Source organism: Grampus griseus, assembly GCF_964374135.1.
Source record: "Grampus griseus genome assembly, chromosome: 8".
NCBI classification, from domain to species: domain Eukaryota; kingdom Metazoa; phylum Chordata; class Mammalia; order Artiodactyla; family Delphinidae; genus Grampus; species Grampus griseus.
This window is the reverse complement of record NC_139002.1, coordinates 109,781,053-109,798,011: the sequence shown is the minus strand read 5'-3', so window position 1 is coordinate 109,798,011 and position 16,959 is coordinate 109,781,053. Positions and strand designations below refer to the sequence as shown.

General features: G+C 63.3%; 1 protein-coding gene across 1 annotated transcript in view; it reads left to right on the top strand.

Annotated features, from left to right (window-relative positions):
- The window catches only part of MUC2 (mucin 2, oligomeric mucus/gel-forming), a gene marked incomplete at both ends in the record, with an annotated part of 59,726 nt that overhangs the window by 19,645 nt on the left and 23,122 nt on the right, over positions 1 to 16,959 (top strand). Inside the window, 30 exons of the mRNA XM_082660147.1 lie at positions 57 to 269; positions 384 to 929; positions 1,050 to 1,499; positions 1,575 to 2,221; positions 2,280 to 3,271; positions 3,385 to 3,503; positions 3,804 to 3,994; positions 4,783 to 4,878; positions 5,381 to 5,554; positions 5,839 to 6,023; positions 6,393 to 6,567; positions 7,036 to 7,283; positions 7,835 to 8,018; positions 8,519 to 8,744; positions 9,416 to 9,594; positions 9,876 to 9,955; positions 10,076 to 10,166; positions 10,279 to 10,310; positions 10,783 to 10,960; positions 11,175 to 11,279; positions 11,508 to 11,548; positions 11,756 to 11,875; positions 11,971 to 12,069; positions 12,486 to 12,614; positions 12,819 to 13,011; positions 13,186 to 13,312; positions 13,545 to 13,763; positions 14,048 to 14,265; positions 16,156 to 16,198; positions 16,589 to 16,688. Of these exons, the coding sequence (XP_082516273.1) occupies positions 57 to 269; positions 384 to 929; positions 1,050 to 1,499; positions 1,575 to 2,221; positions 2,280 to 3,271; positions 3,385 to 3,503; positions 3,804 to 3,994; positions 4,783 to 4,878; positions 5,381 to 5,554; positions 5,839 to 6,023; positions 6,393 to 6,567; positions 7,036 to 7,283; positions 7,835 to 8,018; positions 8,519 to 8,744; positions 9,416 to 9,594; positions 9,876 to 9,955; positions 10,076 to 10,166; positions 10,279 to 10,310; positions 10,783 to 10,960; positions 11,175 to 11,279; positions 11,508 to 11,548; positions 11,756 to 11,875; positions 11,971 to 12,069; positions 12,486 to 12,614; positions 12,819 to 13,011; positions 13,186 to 13,312; positions 13,545 to 13,763; positions 14,048 to 14,265; positions 16,156 to 16,198; positions 16,589 to 16,688 (6,400 nt within the window). The remainder of the gene's footprint in view (positions 1 to 56; positions 270 to 383; positions 930 to 1,049; positions 1,500 to 1,574; positions 2,222 to 2,279; positions 3,272 to 3,384; positions 3,504 to 3,803; positions 3,995 to 4,782; positions 4,879 to 5,380; positions 5,555 to 5,838; positions 6,024 to 6,392; positions 6,568 to 7,035; positions 7,284 to 7,834; positions 8,019 to 8,518; positions 8,745 to 9,415; positions 9,595 to 9,875; positions 9,956 to 10,075; positions 10,167 to 10,278; positions 10,311 to 10,782; positions 10,961 to 11,174; positions 11,280 to 11,507; positions 11,549 to 11,755; positions 11,876 to 11,970; positions 12,070 to 12,485; positions 12,615 to 12,818; positions 13,012 to 13,185; positions 13,313 to 13,544; positions 13,764 to 14,047; positions 14,266 to 16,155; positions 16,199 to 16,588; positions 16,689 to 16,959) is intronic.

The following is a 16,959-nucleotide window of genomic DNA, read 5'->3' as shown; positions in this document are numbered from 1 at the left end:
ACCCAACACCACTTCAACTGGGACTCCAACTCTGACCCCCAGCACCACCTCAACAGTGACTCCAACTCCAACCACTACGGAGACCGCAACCACAACAACCACCACAACAACAACAGGGACTCCAACTCCGACCCCCACCACAACTACAAGAGAGACTCCAACTCTGACCACTACAGAGACCCCAACCACAACACCCACCACCACTTCAACTGGGACTGCAACTCCGACTCCCACCACAACCACAATAGGGACTCCAACTCCAACCACTAGTGAGACCCCAACCACAGCACCCAACACCACTTCAACTGGGACTCCAAATCCGACACCCAGCACAACCACAACAGAGATTCCAACCCCGACCACTACAGGGACCCTGACCACAGCACCCACCACTACTTCAACTGGGACTCCAACCACGACCCACAGCACAACCACAACAGAGATTCCAACTCCGACCACTACGGAGACCGCAACCACAACACCCACCACCACTTCAACTGGGACTCCAACTCCGACCCCCACGACAACCACAACAGAGATTCCAACCCCAACCAGTACAGAGACCCCAACCACAACACCCACCACCACTTCAACTGGGACTCCAACTCCGACACCCAGCACAACATCAACAGAGATTCCAACTCCACCCACTACAGAGACCGCAACCACAACACCCACCACCACTTCAACTGGGACTCCAACTCCAACCCCCATCACAACCACAACAGAGATTCCAACTCCGATCACTACAGAGACCCCAGCCACAACATCCATCACCACTTCAACTGGGACTCCAACTGCGACCCCCACCACAACCTTAACAGAGACTCCAACTCCGACCACTACAGAGATCCCACACACAACACCCACCACCACTTCAACTGGGACTCCAACTCTGACCCTCAGCACAACCACAACAGAGACTCCAAGCACTACAGAGACCCTAACCACAACACCCACCACCACTTCAATTGGGACTGCAACTCCAACTCCCACCACAACCACAATAGAGACTCCAACTCCAACCACTAGTGAGACCCCAACCACAGCACCTACCACCACTTCAACTGGGACTCCAACTGCGACCCCCACCACAACCACAACAGAGACTCCAAGCACTACAGAGACCCGAACCACAACACCCACCACCACTTCACCTGGGACTCCGAGTCCAACCACCACCACAACCACAACAGAGATTCCAACTCCGACCACTACAGAGACCCCAACCACAACACCCACCACCAGTTCAACTGGGACTCCAGCTCCGACCCCCACAACAGCCACAACAGAGATTCCAACTCCGACCACTACAGAGAGCCCAACCACAACACCCACCACCACTTCAACTGGGACTCCAACTCCGACCCCCAGCACAACCACAACAGAGACTCCAAGCACTACAGAGACCCCAACCACAACACCCACCACCACTTCAACTGGGACTGCAACTCCAACTCCCACCACAACCACAATAGGGACTCCAACTCCAACCACTAGTGAGACCCCAACCACAGCACCCAACACCACTTCAACTGGGACTCCAACTCTGACCCCCAGTACCACCTCAACAGTGACTCCAACTCCAACCACTACGGAGACCGCAACCACAACAACCACCACCACAACAACAGGGACTCCAACTCCGACCCCCACCACAACTACAAGAGAGACTCCAACTCTGACCACTACAGAGACCTCAACCACAACACCGACCACCACTTCAACTGGGACTCCAACTCCGATTCCCACCACAACCACAACAGAGATTCCAACCCCGACCACTACAGGGACCCTGACCACAGCACCCACCACTACTTCAACTGGGACTCCAACCACGACGCACAGCACAACCACAACAGAGATTCCAACTCCGACCACTACGGAGACCGCAACCACAACACCCACCACCACTTCAACTGGGACTCCAACTCCGACCCCCACGACAACCACAACAGAGATTCCAACCCCAACCAGTACGGAGACCCCAACCACAACACCCACCACCACTTCAACTGGGACTCCAACTCCGACACCCAGCACAAAATCAACAGAGATTCCAACTCCACCCATTACAGAGACCGCAACCACAACACCCACCACCACTTCAACTGGGACTCCAACTGCGACCCCCATCACAACCACAACAGAGATTCCAACTCCGACCACTACAGAGACCCCAACCACAACACCCACCACCACTTCAACTGGGACTCCAACTGCGACCCCCATCACAACCACAACAGAGATTCCAACTCCGACCACTACAGAGACCCCAGCCACAACATCCATCACCACTTCAACTGGGACTCCAACTGCGACCCCCACCACAACCTTAACAGAGACTCCAACTCCGACCACTACAGAGATCCCACCCACAACACCCACCACCACTTCAACTGGGACTCCAACTCCGACCCTCAGCACAACCAGAACAGAGACTCCAAGCACTACAGAGACCCTAACCACAACACCCACCACCACTTCAACTGGGACTGCAACTCCAACTCCCACCACAACCACAATAGGGACTCCAACTCCAACCACTAGTGAGACCCCAACCACAGCACCTACCATCACTTCAACTGGGACTCCAACTCCAACTCCCACCACAACCACTACAGAGATTCCAACTCTGACCACTACAGAGACCCCAACTGGGACACCCACCACCACTTCAACTGGGACTCCAACTCCGACTCCCACCACAACCACAACAGAGATTCCAACCCCGACCACTACAGGGACCCTGACCACAGCACCCACCACTACTTCAACTGGGACTCCAACCACGACCCACAGCACAACCACAACAGAGATTCCAACTCCGACCACTACGGAGACCGCAACCACAACACCCACCACCACTTCAACTGGGACTCCAACTCCGACCTCCACGACAACCACAACAGAGATTCCAACCCCAACCAGTACGGAGACCCCAACCACAACACCCACCACCACTTCAACTGGGACTCCAACTCCGACACCCAGCACAACATCAACAGAGATTCCAACTCCACCCACTACAGAGACCGCAACCACAACACCCACCACCACTTCAACTGGGACTCCAACTCCAACCCCCATCACAACCACAACAGAGATTCCAACTCCGATCACTACAGAGACCCCAGCCACAACATCCATCACCACTTCTACTGGGACTCCAACTGCGACCCCCACCACAACCTTAACAGAGATTCCAACTCCGACCACTACAGAGACCCCAGCCACAACATCCATCACCACTTCAACTGGGACTCCAACTGCGACCCCCACCACAACCTTAACAGAGACTCCAACTCCGACCACTACAGAGATCCCACACACAACACCCACCACCACTTCAACTGGGACTCCAACTCCGACCCTCATCACAAGCACCACAGAGACTCCAAGCACTACAGAGACCCTAACCACAACACCCACCACCACTTCAATTGGGACTGCAACTCCAACTCCCACCACAACCACAATAGGGACTCCAACTCCAACCACTAGTGAGACCCCAACCACAGCACCTACCACCACTTCAACTGGGACTCCAACTGCGACCCCCACCACAACCTTAACAGAGACTTCAACACCGACCACTACAGAGATCCCACCCATAACACCCACCACCACTTCAACTGGGACTCCAACTCCGACCCTCAGCACAACCACAACAGAGACTCCAAGCACTACAGAGACCCTAACCACAACACCCACCACCACTTCAACTGGGACTGCAACTCCAACTCCCACCACAACCACAATAGGGACTCCAACTCCAACCACTAGTGAGACCCCAACCACAGCACCTACCACCACTTCAACTGGGACTCCAACTCCGACCCCCAGCACAACCACAACAGAGATTCCAACTCCGACCACTACAGAGACCCCAAGCACAACACCCACCACCACTTCAACTGGGACTCCAACTCAGACTCCCAGCACCACCTCAACAGGGACTCCAACTCCAACCACTACAGAGATCCCAACCACAGCACCCACCACCACTTCAACTGGGACTCCAACTCCGACCACCACCACTACAGAGACAATCCCCACCACTATCACAACCACTGAGACCCCAACACCAATAACCACCACGACAGTGACCCCAACACCACCACTGACCACCAGCTCCATGGTGACTCCCACTCCGACCCTCACCATTAGCACCACCTCCACTGAGACCCCAACATCTACACCCACCATAACAGAGGCCCCAACTCCAGCATCCACCACCACAGAAATCCCCTCCCCGACCACTGCCACATCCACAGAGACTCCAACCCCACCTCCCAACATTAGCACTACCAGCAGCACATCAAAATCTCTTCCTACGTCTTCCCCTCCAACCTCCCAGTCCACCTATCCCTCTTCCATGGAATCTACCACGCTTGTGACCACTGCCCCAACAATTGTGGAGACATATAGCACACCACAGACCCCAGCGTCGACAGAATCAGCCATCACTACAACAGGAGGAACCACGCCCTCTCCACCTACACCTGGCACCACCCCTCCAGGTACACAGAGACCATGGAACTTGTGTGGTTATTGGTGATGCGCTTACCGTTCCTTCTCCCGCCAGGGGAGCTTTACAACTCTTGGGACTTGAGACAGGTGCCCCCCACCCTACCCAGTGAGAGCGGTCCCCAAGAAGGCTCCAGGAGGGCTCGCCTGCCTCTCCTGCCCCCCAAGTCCCGATGCTGAGTGTTCAGGAAGCTGCTGACCCCACAGTACGTCTCTCCTTGGGCATGGCTGCCTGTGGCCCACATCCCTCAGCCTATGGCTGTAAGATGGGCTACGTGGGCAAAGCCATCCTGAGGGGAGACCACCGAGGCATGTGTGGCCTCATGGGGAGTAGAGGCTGCCAGTCAGGTGCCATGGGACACCCTCCCTCTGTCCCCCCTCTTCCAGCTGCACTTCTCCCTGGGGCTTTGGAGGGCCGCTGGTCAGCCTTTCTTGATGGACCAATGTCCTGTGGCTCTCGTGCTGCCTGGAGCTGGTGCCTCACCCCCGTGGCCCCCCTGTTACATACACCATAGACTGTGGGCCCTGACAGTCTGCTCAACCCTGAGACTGAGGGCTGGGGAAATGGATGTGAGGCCTCCCACGCCAGGTACCACGTCCTTCGAGTGAGCTGCCCACATGCACTTGCCACCAGACCGCCTGTGCATCTACGATGGGTGGACGCCCTCAGCCCTGACTGCACCCTCCATTCTTACAGGCTCGCCAACCTCGGGTCCCACCTCCTCGAAGACCACTCCCACCCATGGAACCACGACTGGGCCCCCTTCATCCACCACAGGCCCCCCTTCCACACGCACACCCACTCCCGCGACTGTGTCAACGACTTCCACGGGAGCTTCCACACCAATAGGACACTCGTCGACCATGCCACCCACGCCACAGACCACCAGCACCTTGACCTCCAGTGTGACCACCCCTACGGTGATCCCATTAACCTCACCCCACATCACCACGAGCATCGTCCCAGTCACCTCCAAGCCCCAGAAGATATGCTGCTATTTAAATGACACGTACTATGCCCCAGGTATCCAAGCTTTTCATTCTGACTCAGGCAATGCAGGCTGGCGGGACTTTGCGTTCCCAGCGCCCAGGGGTCAGTTGAAGGTCTAAACTGGGTGCTTGCTTGGGAAGCTGGATGCCAGCATGGGCGGATGTCTCCATGGCCAGCCCCGTGTGCTGCCACCGCAAATCAGGGCTGAGTGAGGGTGGTGTGGACTTCTCTCTCGTGGCCTCTGTGGGGACCCGCCTGGGTACTCTGGTGGCCAGCCCTGTGTGGTTGGGGTAAGGACTGGGTCTTTCCCCTTGCAGGTGAGCTGGTGTACAACAGCACACATGGGGACACCTGCTATTACGTGAACTGCTCGCTGAACTGCACCCTTGAGATCTTCAACTCGTCCTGCCCATCCACACCCACCACCCAGCCATCCACGACATCCAGTGTGCCGCCCACCACCAAGCCCCCTGCGTGCCTGGACTTCGATCCTCCCAGACAGGTCTGTGTCTGTGGGTGGCTTTTGTCCCCTCGGGCACACCCCCCCACTATCTGGGCATCCAAAGCCCCAGGCTCTACCTTTCTGCTGGTCATGCCCCTGCCCCTATGCCCCACATCCCCAGTTGGGCGAAGGCTTTAGGCAGCTTGCTGGGCTCAGGGTCTGCTGTGGCCCTCCTACCTTCTCTCCCACATGCCCCTTGCTGTAGTGAGGTGGCTGGCTGCCCTCCTGGACGGGGTTGCCCTTCGCCTTCAGCCTCCTGGGCAGGGCTCTTAGGTGCTCACCTGGGGCCTCGCCTGCACGGCCCACCCCTCCTGTGTGAACCTGGGTGCCAGGCTGGTGCCGCTGACCCTGTGCCCTCCCCACCTGCAGGAGAACGAGACCTGGTGGCTGTGTAACTGCACCATGGCCATCTGCAAGTACAACAACACCGTGGAGCTCGTGGAGGTGAAGTGCGACCCCCCACCCATGCCCACCTGCTCCAACGGCCTCATGCCTGTGCGCGTCGAGGACCCCGACAAGTGCTGCTGGCACTGGGAGTGTGACTGTAAGCCCGACGCCGCAGAGACCCACCTCACCTGCTCCCCACTGTGTGTGTGGGGGCTGCAGACCCCAGGCTGTCGTGATGGCTTTGATGGCTGAGCACCCGCGGAGAGCCAGGCCCACGTTTGGAGCAGTTTCTCACGCCTCCTGCTTATTCCCCATCTCAGGCCAGGGGTCCGGGGGGAAGAGAGGGGCTTGCCTGGTGGAGCATGGCCACCGCCGAGGGGCCTGGGGTGGGGGTGGGGCAGAGCTGGAGTTGGAACCGAGGCCTGGCCACTGCGGGCTGAGTGCGGAAGGCACTCTTGGGGCCCAGATGTCCCACGTGCCCCAGGAACCAGACTCCGGGGCTTCCCTCAGTTTCTGCTTGCCCTTCCCACCTGACCCTTGACCCTTGGTCCCTGTCCTTGACCCTGTCCCTGTCCCAGCCCCCAGCCCATGGCTCGGCACTGGCTCACCCCAGCTCCCTCTGCAGGCTACTGCACGGGCTGGGGGGACCTGCACTACGTCACCTTCGATGGGCTCTACTACAGCTACAAGGGCAACTGCACGTACGTGCTGGTGGAGGAGATCACTCCCACCATGGACAGCTTCGGGGTCTACATCGACAACCAGCACTGCGACACTGACAGCCAAGTGTCCTGCCCCCGCACGCTCATCGTGCGCCATGAGACCCAGGAGGTGCTGATCAAGACCGTGCACACGATGCCCATGAGGGTGCAGGTACGTTGGCTGGGGAAGGGTGTCCACGGCGGGGCGCACTGATGTGGGCTCCCTTAGCCGGTGGGAGGCTGGGCTTCCTCCCCCAGAGCCAGGCTTGGAGAGGGCAGGGCGGCGCTCAGCGGACACATTTCTGTGTCTGGCCCTCTGGAGGCATTCAGGGACCTCTTGACCTCCCCCTCTCATGCCCCTGCCACCCACCCTGGGCACAGGTCTCTGTGGCAGAAGCCCCCTCCCTGAGGACAGGGGTGAGTGGGGAGGGGCCCTGAACACACTGCACGGAGTTGTTGGTTCCCGTGGCCCGGGGAGTCCTACCCCCTGCACGGGGGCCCCCAGGTCTCCGGGGGACTCTGAGGACAGCGGCCCTGCCACCTTGCCCCTGAGACGAGTCAGGACAAGGATCAGAAGAGGGAAGGGGGAGAGGGACGGGCAGAGATCCCTGCACTGGGCGCTCAGCCTGAGGACAGGCGGGGGAGGGTGACCCCAGGTGCCTCCGGAGGCACAGCTCGTCCCGCCCTGCTGGCCTTCCCTGACCCCAGATGTCTCGGCCACAGGTGCAGGTCAACAGGCAGGCCGTGGCGCTGCCCTATAGAAAGTACGGGCTGCAGGTGTACCAGTCAGGCATCAACTATGTGGTGGACATCCCTGAGCTGGGTGCCCTCATCTCCTGCGACAGCCTTTCCTTCTCCATCCGGCTGCCCTACCGCCGGTTCGGCAACAACACAAAGGGCCAGTGTGGTGAGCCTCTCGCCCCCCCGGGAGGGTGGCCCCCCGGGAGGGTGGCCCCCCGAGCGCTGCCCCTGGGAGGGTGGCCCCCCGGGAGGGTGGCCCCCCGGGAGGGTGGCCCCCGGGAGGGTGGCCCCCCAGGGAGGGTGGCCCCCCGGGAGGGTGGCCCCCGGGAGGGTGGCCCCCCAGGGAGGGTGGCCCCCAGGGAGGGTGGCCCCCGGGAGGGTGGCCCCCAGGGAGGGTGGCCCCCCAGGGAGGGTGGCCGGGCTGCGGCTGGCTGCGGGCGCCTGCCCCCGCGGCTGTGGTTCTCAGCGCCGTGCAGGCCCCCACTGCCTTATTGGGGCTGGGCTCCTGTGGGAAGCCAATAGGAGCCTAGTCTAGTCTGTGCCCTTGGCCCCGGCCAGCCGGCCACCAGGGACCTGGGCTGGGAGGGGCTGGGTCCTGGGGGCTTTGCCCAGCCTGCTGGACGGCTGGGCTTGGCTCAGGGACACGTGGCCTTCCTGCCAACACAGGCACGTGCACCAACAGCACCTCGGATGACTGCATGCTGCCCGGTGGGGAGGCCGTTGCCAGCTGCGAGGTCGCGGCTGGCCACTGGGTGGTGAACGACCCCTCGGAGCCGCAGTGTCCCCACAGGGGCTTCACCACCGAGCGCCCGGCCGCCTGGCCGTCGGTGGGCAGCAGCACAACCACCGGGACACGCTCTCCGTCTCCGCTCTGCGAGCTCATCAAGGACAGGTGATCCCGGCCCGGGCCCAGCTGCACCCCTGCTGGTCTGCGGAGAAGAGGCCACAAGGGCTGAGCCTGGGGCTGGGGAGGCAGAAGGAGGTCACAGTGGGGCCCAGGACTCGGGCTCCTGATTTCCATGGGGCTGAGTGGCCCGTAAGGCATCCCTGTGCCCTTTGTGACCCCCCCATCTCTCCTGCCTCCTGGGCTGGTGCAGGGGCGGTTGGGCTTGAATCCTGGGTAGAGACTAGTTGACTCGGGACAGAGTTCGCATCCAGGACTGATGCTGGGGAGGGGTATTTGGGCTTAGACAGAGAGGGGGCGCTCCCAAAGCTGGCATCCCTGGGAGCGAGCAGCTTGTCCCCAGAGGTGGGCGAGGCGGGGCTGGGAGGTTCCCTGCTGGTGTTGCTGGAGGGGGGTCTTGGCACCCCGTGGCCGTTTAGACACGAAGCTTCCATCTCCGGCCCGAGCACAGCGCCTCATCCTCGGGCCACAGTGCTGGCCCCCCTACCCCAAGGCCAGCCCCGCCGCTCTGCTCCCACCCTCAGCCCACGGGCACCTGTCTGGTGGTGCAGGCTGAGCCGGGCCCCGGGGGACAGCCCGGGTGGAGGTGCTGGGCAGGGGGTATTGTGAGAGAGGCTGGGGCACCGGCCAGACCGTGACCTGCAGCCCTCCACCCGCAGCTTGTTCGCCCGGTGCCACGCTGTGGCATCCCCCAGGCACTACTACGAAGGCTGCACATCCGACAGCTTCGCCGCGCCCGGCTCAGGCCTGGAGTGTGCCAGCCTGCAGACCTACGCCGCCCTCTGTGCCCAGAAGGGCATCTGCGTCGACTGGCGGAGCCGCACCGGCGGGGCCTGCCGTGAGTGCCTGCCCGCCCCGTCCCGGGCTCTGCTGGGCGCTGTGCCGGGAGCCAGACTGGGGTGGGGGGACAGGCCACCAGAAGGGCCGCCTTGCTCAGCACCCGGCGGGCTGGGCCCCCTCCTCCTGGCTCGAGACAGCACGGGGGGCTGAGGCCACGCTCAGCCCGTGCGGGTGTGTCGGGTCCTGTTTGGGAGGGGCTGGGCACGATGTCACTTGGGGGTTAGGGTGGGGGACACAGGCTTTCCCCCTCTGACTCTGGTTCCTGCCCCCTCCCCGCAGCGGTGACGTGCCCGGCACACCGCGAGTACCGGGCCTGTGGTCCCGTGGAGGAGCCCACCTGCAGGTCCAGGTCAGTAGCCGTGGATGCGTCGGGGCGGTGGGCTGTCCCTCTGACCGTGCTCCTGGCCGGTGTGTCAGGGCTGGTCGTCCAGTCCGTCCCCTCGCCGTCTCATGATGCTCTCCCCCCCAGCCCCACCCAGGCAAACAGCCCACGCCTGGCGGAAGGCTGCTTCTGTCCCAAGGGCACCACCAGCTACGCGCCCGGCTTCGACGTCTGCGTGGACCTGTGCGGTAGGCTGCCTGCCAGAGGCCGCTACTCCTCCCTGGGGCTGAGGCCAGCTCCCACGTGCTGGGGCTGTGCTCACGGGGCTGTGCTCACAGGGCCTGTCTCCTTCCTTCCTAGGCTGCGTGGGGCCCGACAACGTGCCCAGAGAGGTAGGCCGACACCCTTGGTGCTGGGACTGGACACTCCCACGAGTCCTGCATTTTGGGAGGTGGGATGGGTTGGAATGAGAACCTGGGACCCTTGGAGGCTATAATGAGTAATGAGTGATTTAAGTCCTGGAAGGCTGAGCTAGCAGGGGGATCCACCCACTAGCCATTTCATGCTCTGTCTACACCTGCGGCGGCGTCTGCAGTGTTGAGCGTGTCTCCTGCGCGTGGTTGGCTCTTTAGCTCCACGCTGTGTGAGCCCCACAGAGGCACGTGGTGCGTCTGCCCCGCACCAGGCCTGTGTGTGCACACGCTGGTGAGCAGGTCTCGGTTGTGATGTGAGTGTCCTGGCCCAGGAGCTGCCTTGTGCGCTCGGAGCGGGGAGGGCGCGGGCTTTCCCGCAGGCCGCCGGGTGCAGCGCTGCCTCGGGCTGACCGGCGCCCGCTCTCCCCCTGTTTGCCCCTCCTCCCTGCAGTTTGGGGAGCACTTTGAGTTCGACTGCAAGGACTGCATCTGCCTGGAGGGGGGCAGCGGCATCATCTGCAGGCCCAAGACATGCCACCCCAGGCCCCGCATGGAGTGCAAGGAGAACGGCGCCTACACTGTCACAGAGGTCGACCCCGCCAACGTCTGCTGCAGCATCACCTCTTGCAGTAAGGCGTCCGCGGGGCAGGGAGCGGGCCTGGCCCTGCTGTGGTTTCTGGAGGTGGGGGCCTCAGGGCGTGTCTGCAGGACGGTGGGCTTCGGTGGGGCCATGGGGGTCCAGACCCCGGGTCCCTCTGCTGCAGGCCCCCGCCCCGTGCAGGGTGGCGTCGGGGCTCGGCCAGCTAGCAGCCGTGCTCACTGGGGTGTCTCCCCCGTTTTCAGAATGCAACGCCAGCCTGTGCAGGGAGAACCCCCCGCCGTGCCCGCTGGGCTTCGAGGTGAAGAGCAAAATGGTCCCTGGGAGGTGCTGCCCCTTCTACTCGTGTGGTAGGTGGGCCGGGGTGGGGGATGAAGGAGGTCTAGGCCGGGCAGCCGGGCTGGGGCTGGGCAGTGGTGTGATGGGGGGATGGGGAGGTGGGGGGGTGGGGCTGAAGTGGCCCCTGCCTGGGGGCTCAAGTTCTGCCCAGCGGATGCACCCAGCCCAGTCCGCTGGCTCTGCGTCCACGTGGGCTCAGGCAGGACAGTCTGACCTTTGTTCCTCTTCTTCCCCCCAAGTGCCCAAGGGCGTGTGTGTTCTCCGGAACGCTGAGTACCAGGTGAGCCCTGACGGGCTGCGGGGAGTGGGGCCGGGTGCACAGAGGGCATGGGGTTTGGCAGGCTCTTGGCTGGCCCGGTGAGGGGCCCTGCTCTGGGGGCTCTCGGCCCCGGGCGCCCAGCTCACCTGCTGGTGATGGGGGGCGGTGCCCTGGAGGAGGGGAGGTGCCTTGGAGGCCCCGCCTCACCTTCCCTCCCCGTGCCCGAAGCCCGGTTCTCCAGTCTTCTCCAAGTGCCAGAACTGCACGTGCACCGACCGCAGGGACAACGCCACGCAGCTCAACGTCATCTCCTGCACCCACGTGCCTTGCAACACCTCCTGCAACCGCGTAAGCACCCCGTGCCCAGACAAGGGCGGCCCGCCCACCGCCGTCCCCGCGCAGCCCTTCCTCTTTCGATGCCAGCCTGCCCGGGTGTCCTGCAGGGCTTTGAGCTGGTGGACGTCCCCGGCGAGTGTTGCAAGAAGTGTCAGCAGACCCAGTGCATCATCAACCAGCCCGGCAGCCAGAGCGTGGTCCTGAAGGTGCACATGCCTGTCCTTCCCCGCCCGGGGCAAGGCTGAGTCTCCCCCGGGGCTGCAAGGCTGTCCACGTCCTGTCTCTTATCAGGACACCTGCCATGGGATTTTGGCCCCCTGTCCCTCCCCCACGCCCCGGGTAATCCAGGATGGTCTCACCTGGAGATCTTTAACTCAGCTCCCTCTGAAAGACACCCTTTCCAGGTCAGGTCACCTCTGCGGGATGTGCGGGTTAGGTTGTGGACCCGTCTGTGGACTACAGGCTGGTAGTCCCTGGGCCCCTCCTGGGTGCCACCGGCCTGGTGGCCCCGGGCCTGTGGGCTGCACTCGGCAGGGTGTTCGGGGAGCTGCCAGGTGTCTCCAGTTGCCTTTCTGGGTGGGACTCCTGCCAGGCCTCCCACAGACCCTCCTCTGCCCCACAGCCCGGGGACATGAAGAGAGACCCCCTGAACAACTGTACCTTCTTCAGCTGCATGAAGATACATGGCCAGTTCATCTCATCCATCTCCAGCATCACCTGCCCCGACTTTGACCCCAGCACCTGTCTCCCGGTGAGCGGGCCCATCACTGCTGGGAGTGGGGGTCCCCGATGTTCCTGAGCGGCTGGCCCGCCAGCACCAGGACAGCAGCCTCCAGCCTGGAGGGTCTGCTGTGGGCCCTTATGCAGGAACGGCCGCGTGCACCCCCGTGGCAAGCGGGGGGCTGTCACTGCTCGGGGAGGCCTGCGAGTCCCAGCTGCTTCTCCTTCCCGCCAGGGCTCCATCACACTCATGCCCAATGGCTGCTGCAGGAAATGTGAGTTCCGGCGGGTGGCTCCTGGGGCGCGGGGCGCGGCGGCCTGGCAGCGGGCTCCACCCGGGCCCCTTGGAGGGAGGACAGCACGAGGGGGTGGTGCCCCGGGAATCCCGTCCCCTCTGTGCCACTCTCAGCTGGACGCTGAGTTCGAAGGCATCACCTGGGCTGCCCAGGAAGCCTGAATCCCTTCCTGAGAAGCAGGACAGAGCTCAGCTTACTTGAGGGCGGCCGAGGTGGGGTGCTTGGGGAGGGGAGAGGAAGCAGTGAGGGGGAGTGAGAGGGCCCTGGATGGTGGAGACCCCCCGAGCCTCTGCCCCCTCTCCCCAGGCCTCCCTCGCAATGAGACCAGGGTCCCCTGCTCCACTGTCCCTGTCGTCAGGGAAATTTCCCACAACGGCTGCACCAAGCTGGTCACCATGAACGACTGCTCCGGGTCCTGCGGGACCTTTGCCATGTGAGGCCCAGGCCGCGAGTGGCCCTGGTGGGGGCGGCGGGGGGGATCCTGCGGGACCTTCGCCATGTGAGGCCCAGGCCGTGAGTGGCCCTGGTGGGGGCGGCGGGGGGGATCCTGCGGGACCTTCGCCATGTGAGGCCCAGGCCGCGAGTGGCCCTGGTGGGGGCCGCGGGGGGGCGGGGGCTGCGTCCGCGCCAGCAGGCAGTGGCGCCTCACCCCGGCTGCTCTGCAGGTACTCGGTCGAGGCCCAGTCCCTGGACCACAGGTGCTCCTGTTGCAAGGAGCAGCGCACCAGCCAGCGGGAGGTGACGCTGCAGTGCCCGGACGGGCGCGGGCTCAAGCACACCTACACCCACATCGACAGCTGTCTGTGCCAGGACACCATGTGCGAACTGCCCCCCTGGCGCAGGGCCCGGCGCTCTGGCCTCAGGGACCTGGGCCCGGGGCGGGGGTGAGCGGGGAGCGCTCGGCCACCCAGGCCCTGCCTCCACCGTCCATACACCCCCTCTATTGACCCTCTGAGCTTCCTCGCCTCCTAATCTGACCTTCTCTCTGCAGATGTTTATTCTCCAAAAGCCTTTGTTCGAGTCTCTGCTTTTCCGAAATAAACTCAGGCAGACACTGCACTGCTGTGTTTCAGGAGAGGCTGGGCGTCGGGTGGGCCGCCGCGCACGGCCGAGGTCTGGCTGATTCCTGGGGAGCGGGTGGGCTCCGGCCACCAGGCTCTGCACACAGGATCGGGGGGACACAGTGCCCAGGGGCCTGGCCTGGCTTCGGCAAACCCCGGAAGGCGCTGTCCTGCCCTCTCCTGCCCTTGGCATGCACGAAGCCCTGGCGGGGCCACCGAGATGCAGGTGGCCCCCCGCTGCAGGAAGCCCCCGAGCCCGATTTTGTGAAGAAGGACGCAGTCCCTTTCGCAGCCGTTATGCTGCCTGTGCACCTGTTGCGTGCGTGTGAGTGTGTGTTCGCATATGTGACCTGTGTGTGAATGTGCACACGTTTGCATGTGTGTGTGAAATGCACCAACCCCTGGGGAAATAGAGAAGGTCCTGGTCCACAGACGGGGGCAGCATGCCGACGCCTGCTGCAAAAACTGACAAAAAGTGACCTTATGGGTCCCTCCGGGCTGCCGTAACGCAGCTGGCCGCAGGGCCTCCGGCTGGCTCTGGGGACCAGGCCAGGAAGCGGCCCTGTGTGCGTGCGTGTGTCCACGTGTCCACACGCCCATGTGTGTCTGGGGACCTGCTCTGTGCGCTGGCTGAGATACCAGAATGGGAATTCTAGGGAAGGGACCCTCTGGTCCTTTTACCGTAGAGTGAGGCTGGCAGCCGTGGAGACCCACGGGGTTGGGAGGGGAGCAGTTGCTTCTCTCTGACCAGGTGGTGGGGGAGTGGGGGCCCTGGGTTCCTGGGCTGAGGACCCCCAGGTGTAGTAATCCAACCTGTGAGCAGCCTTGGAGACCTAAGGGGAGGGCACTCTGCCCCCGGGGCCCAGGTACAGTCTGCTGTCACATTTGCACCTGATACCTGTCGGCCACATTTACACCTGGCTCATGGGTGCTGGATGAAGCTGCCCAGGGCCCAGCCGTGCTTGCACAGGGCGGACCCAGGCCCCCTACCTCCCCTCCACCCCCTGCCTCCTGCCGAGCTGGGCTGAGGCCACTGCCCTCCCCTCAGCCACCTGACCCCCTCCCCCACCTGACCCCCACCTGACACCAGGTCAGGACACCCCAGCACAGCAGTACCACCCTGGATCCCGGGCTCCTGGTGACTTCAGGAGCTCATACTGCACCTGGCCCAGCCCGTGGACTCCTCGGTGGTCAGTTGGCCTGGGATGGACTTGGAGTCACCAAGTCCCCTCCTAAAGCAGATTTGTTAAGGGGACAGAGGGGTTGCCCACCCCTGCTTTGTGGCCACGTGGGGTCCTGGGTGCCTCAGAGCCAGGCCTGCTGGTAAGCGGTCACTGAGCCCACCCCAGGCTCTCAGCTGTTCCTCTGTCCCTCCTGGGCCATGAGGGCTGTGAGCTCCATTCACTCAGTGTGTGGCCTGTTGCCTGGACCTGGACCCGAGCCCCAGGCCCGGCAGCTCCAGCCCCGGCTGCGAGACCTGTAGGACAGGCCCGGGGGGAGGGCGCTGGGGCCGGCGCTGGGTCGGGGGGTGGTGTCAGGCTCTGGCCAGCATCCTCCTTGGCCTCCCAGGTCCCCACTGCTGCCCCACTAGCCCTGGCCTCACAGCTGTGAAACGGGGGTTCCCGGGTGACCAGGGGTGGGCAAAGGTGGGTTGTGCCCCCAGGCCCGCTGATTTAAGCAGAACAGCCCTGGCTTTTTTCTCTTGGACACGGAGTTTCCATGAAGTTTTGCTTGGAAAGAGGTTTTTGGCTTAAAAATAGTTTGACAGGGACTTCCCTGGTGGTCCAGTGGTGGCTAAGACTCTGCATTCCCAGGGCAGGGGGCCCGGGTCCCATCCCTGGTCAGGGAACTAGATCCCACGCACCGCAGCTGAGTCCGAATGTTGCAACTAAGACCCGGTGCAGCCAAATAAATAAATAAATATTAAAAAAAATAGTTCGACAAAATCATCGGCAGATGGTGGGAGGCCGCGGCCCTGTCCCCCGAGAGGAACCCGCGGGCGCCTCCCGCCCACCCCGCACGTCGAGCGCTCACGGACGAATGAACCAGGGAGCGCGTGAGCAGAGGAGCCATCCACACGCCAGCCTCTGCGCACGACCCCAGGCCCACGAAGACCCAGGCGGGGGGGGGGGGGGGGGGGGGCGGGGGGGGGCGGTACCGATTCATTGTTTCGCTTCCGTCAGGCCAACGGTTCCTGCCCCACCCCCCTGTTTAGATGCGGGCTCTGAGGGCTCTGCTGTCTGCCGGACACCTGTACGGTGGGTGGCAACCCGGCCCTCTGCTCAGAGAGCAACCGCCTGGGCCCTGCCCCTCCCTCCGCGCTCCCAGCCCAGCCCCTCTCCCACTTCAGCCTTCCGATCCTGCGGAGACCCCAGGCCCTGGGGCTGCTCCACAGGTGCTCCCCGCCTGCTCCAGACCTGGTTTCTAGCTGGGGAGGGGTCCCCATGGAGACCCCAGGCCGGGCCCACACCGCCGATGGATGCAAAGCCCAGACGCCAGGTGGTTCCCTGCTCCCCAGTCCGCGGCCCCTCTCCTGGTCTGGGTCTCTGGTCTGAGCTCCCCTTTCCACTGACGCCTCTGGGGCCGATCTCTCCTCTGACCAGAGGCAGAGAGGCCTCCACCTGCCTCCACCGCCTCTGCCCCCCCAGGCTCTCAGGCACCGCTGTGCCAGGGCAGAGGCGGCAGATGTTCCCAACCACCTGGGTGGCCCAGGGGACACCTTCTGTAAATGGGGACTTGGCAGAACAGGTGCGTCCCTGTCCGGACAGCCTGCCCCCTCCCCCTGCACACGGCCCACCCAGGTCACAGAGGCGTTGGAGGGTCAGGATGGGGGACAGGGAGGGAGGAGGGCGGGCAGCCTGCAGCCCCCCCCCCCCAGCTGCTCTCTCTTCCTCCTCACCTGGCTCACCACCCAGAGCTGTGTCCTCCTAGGACTCCCTAGGGGTACGCCCCTGGAGCCACGGCCATCTGCTTCTCCCACGGCCCATGGTGGGCTGTCCCCTGTCTGGGGTGCCCCCAG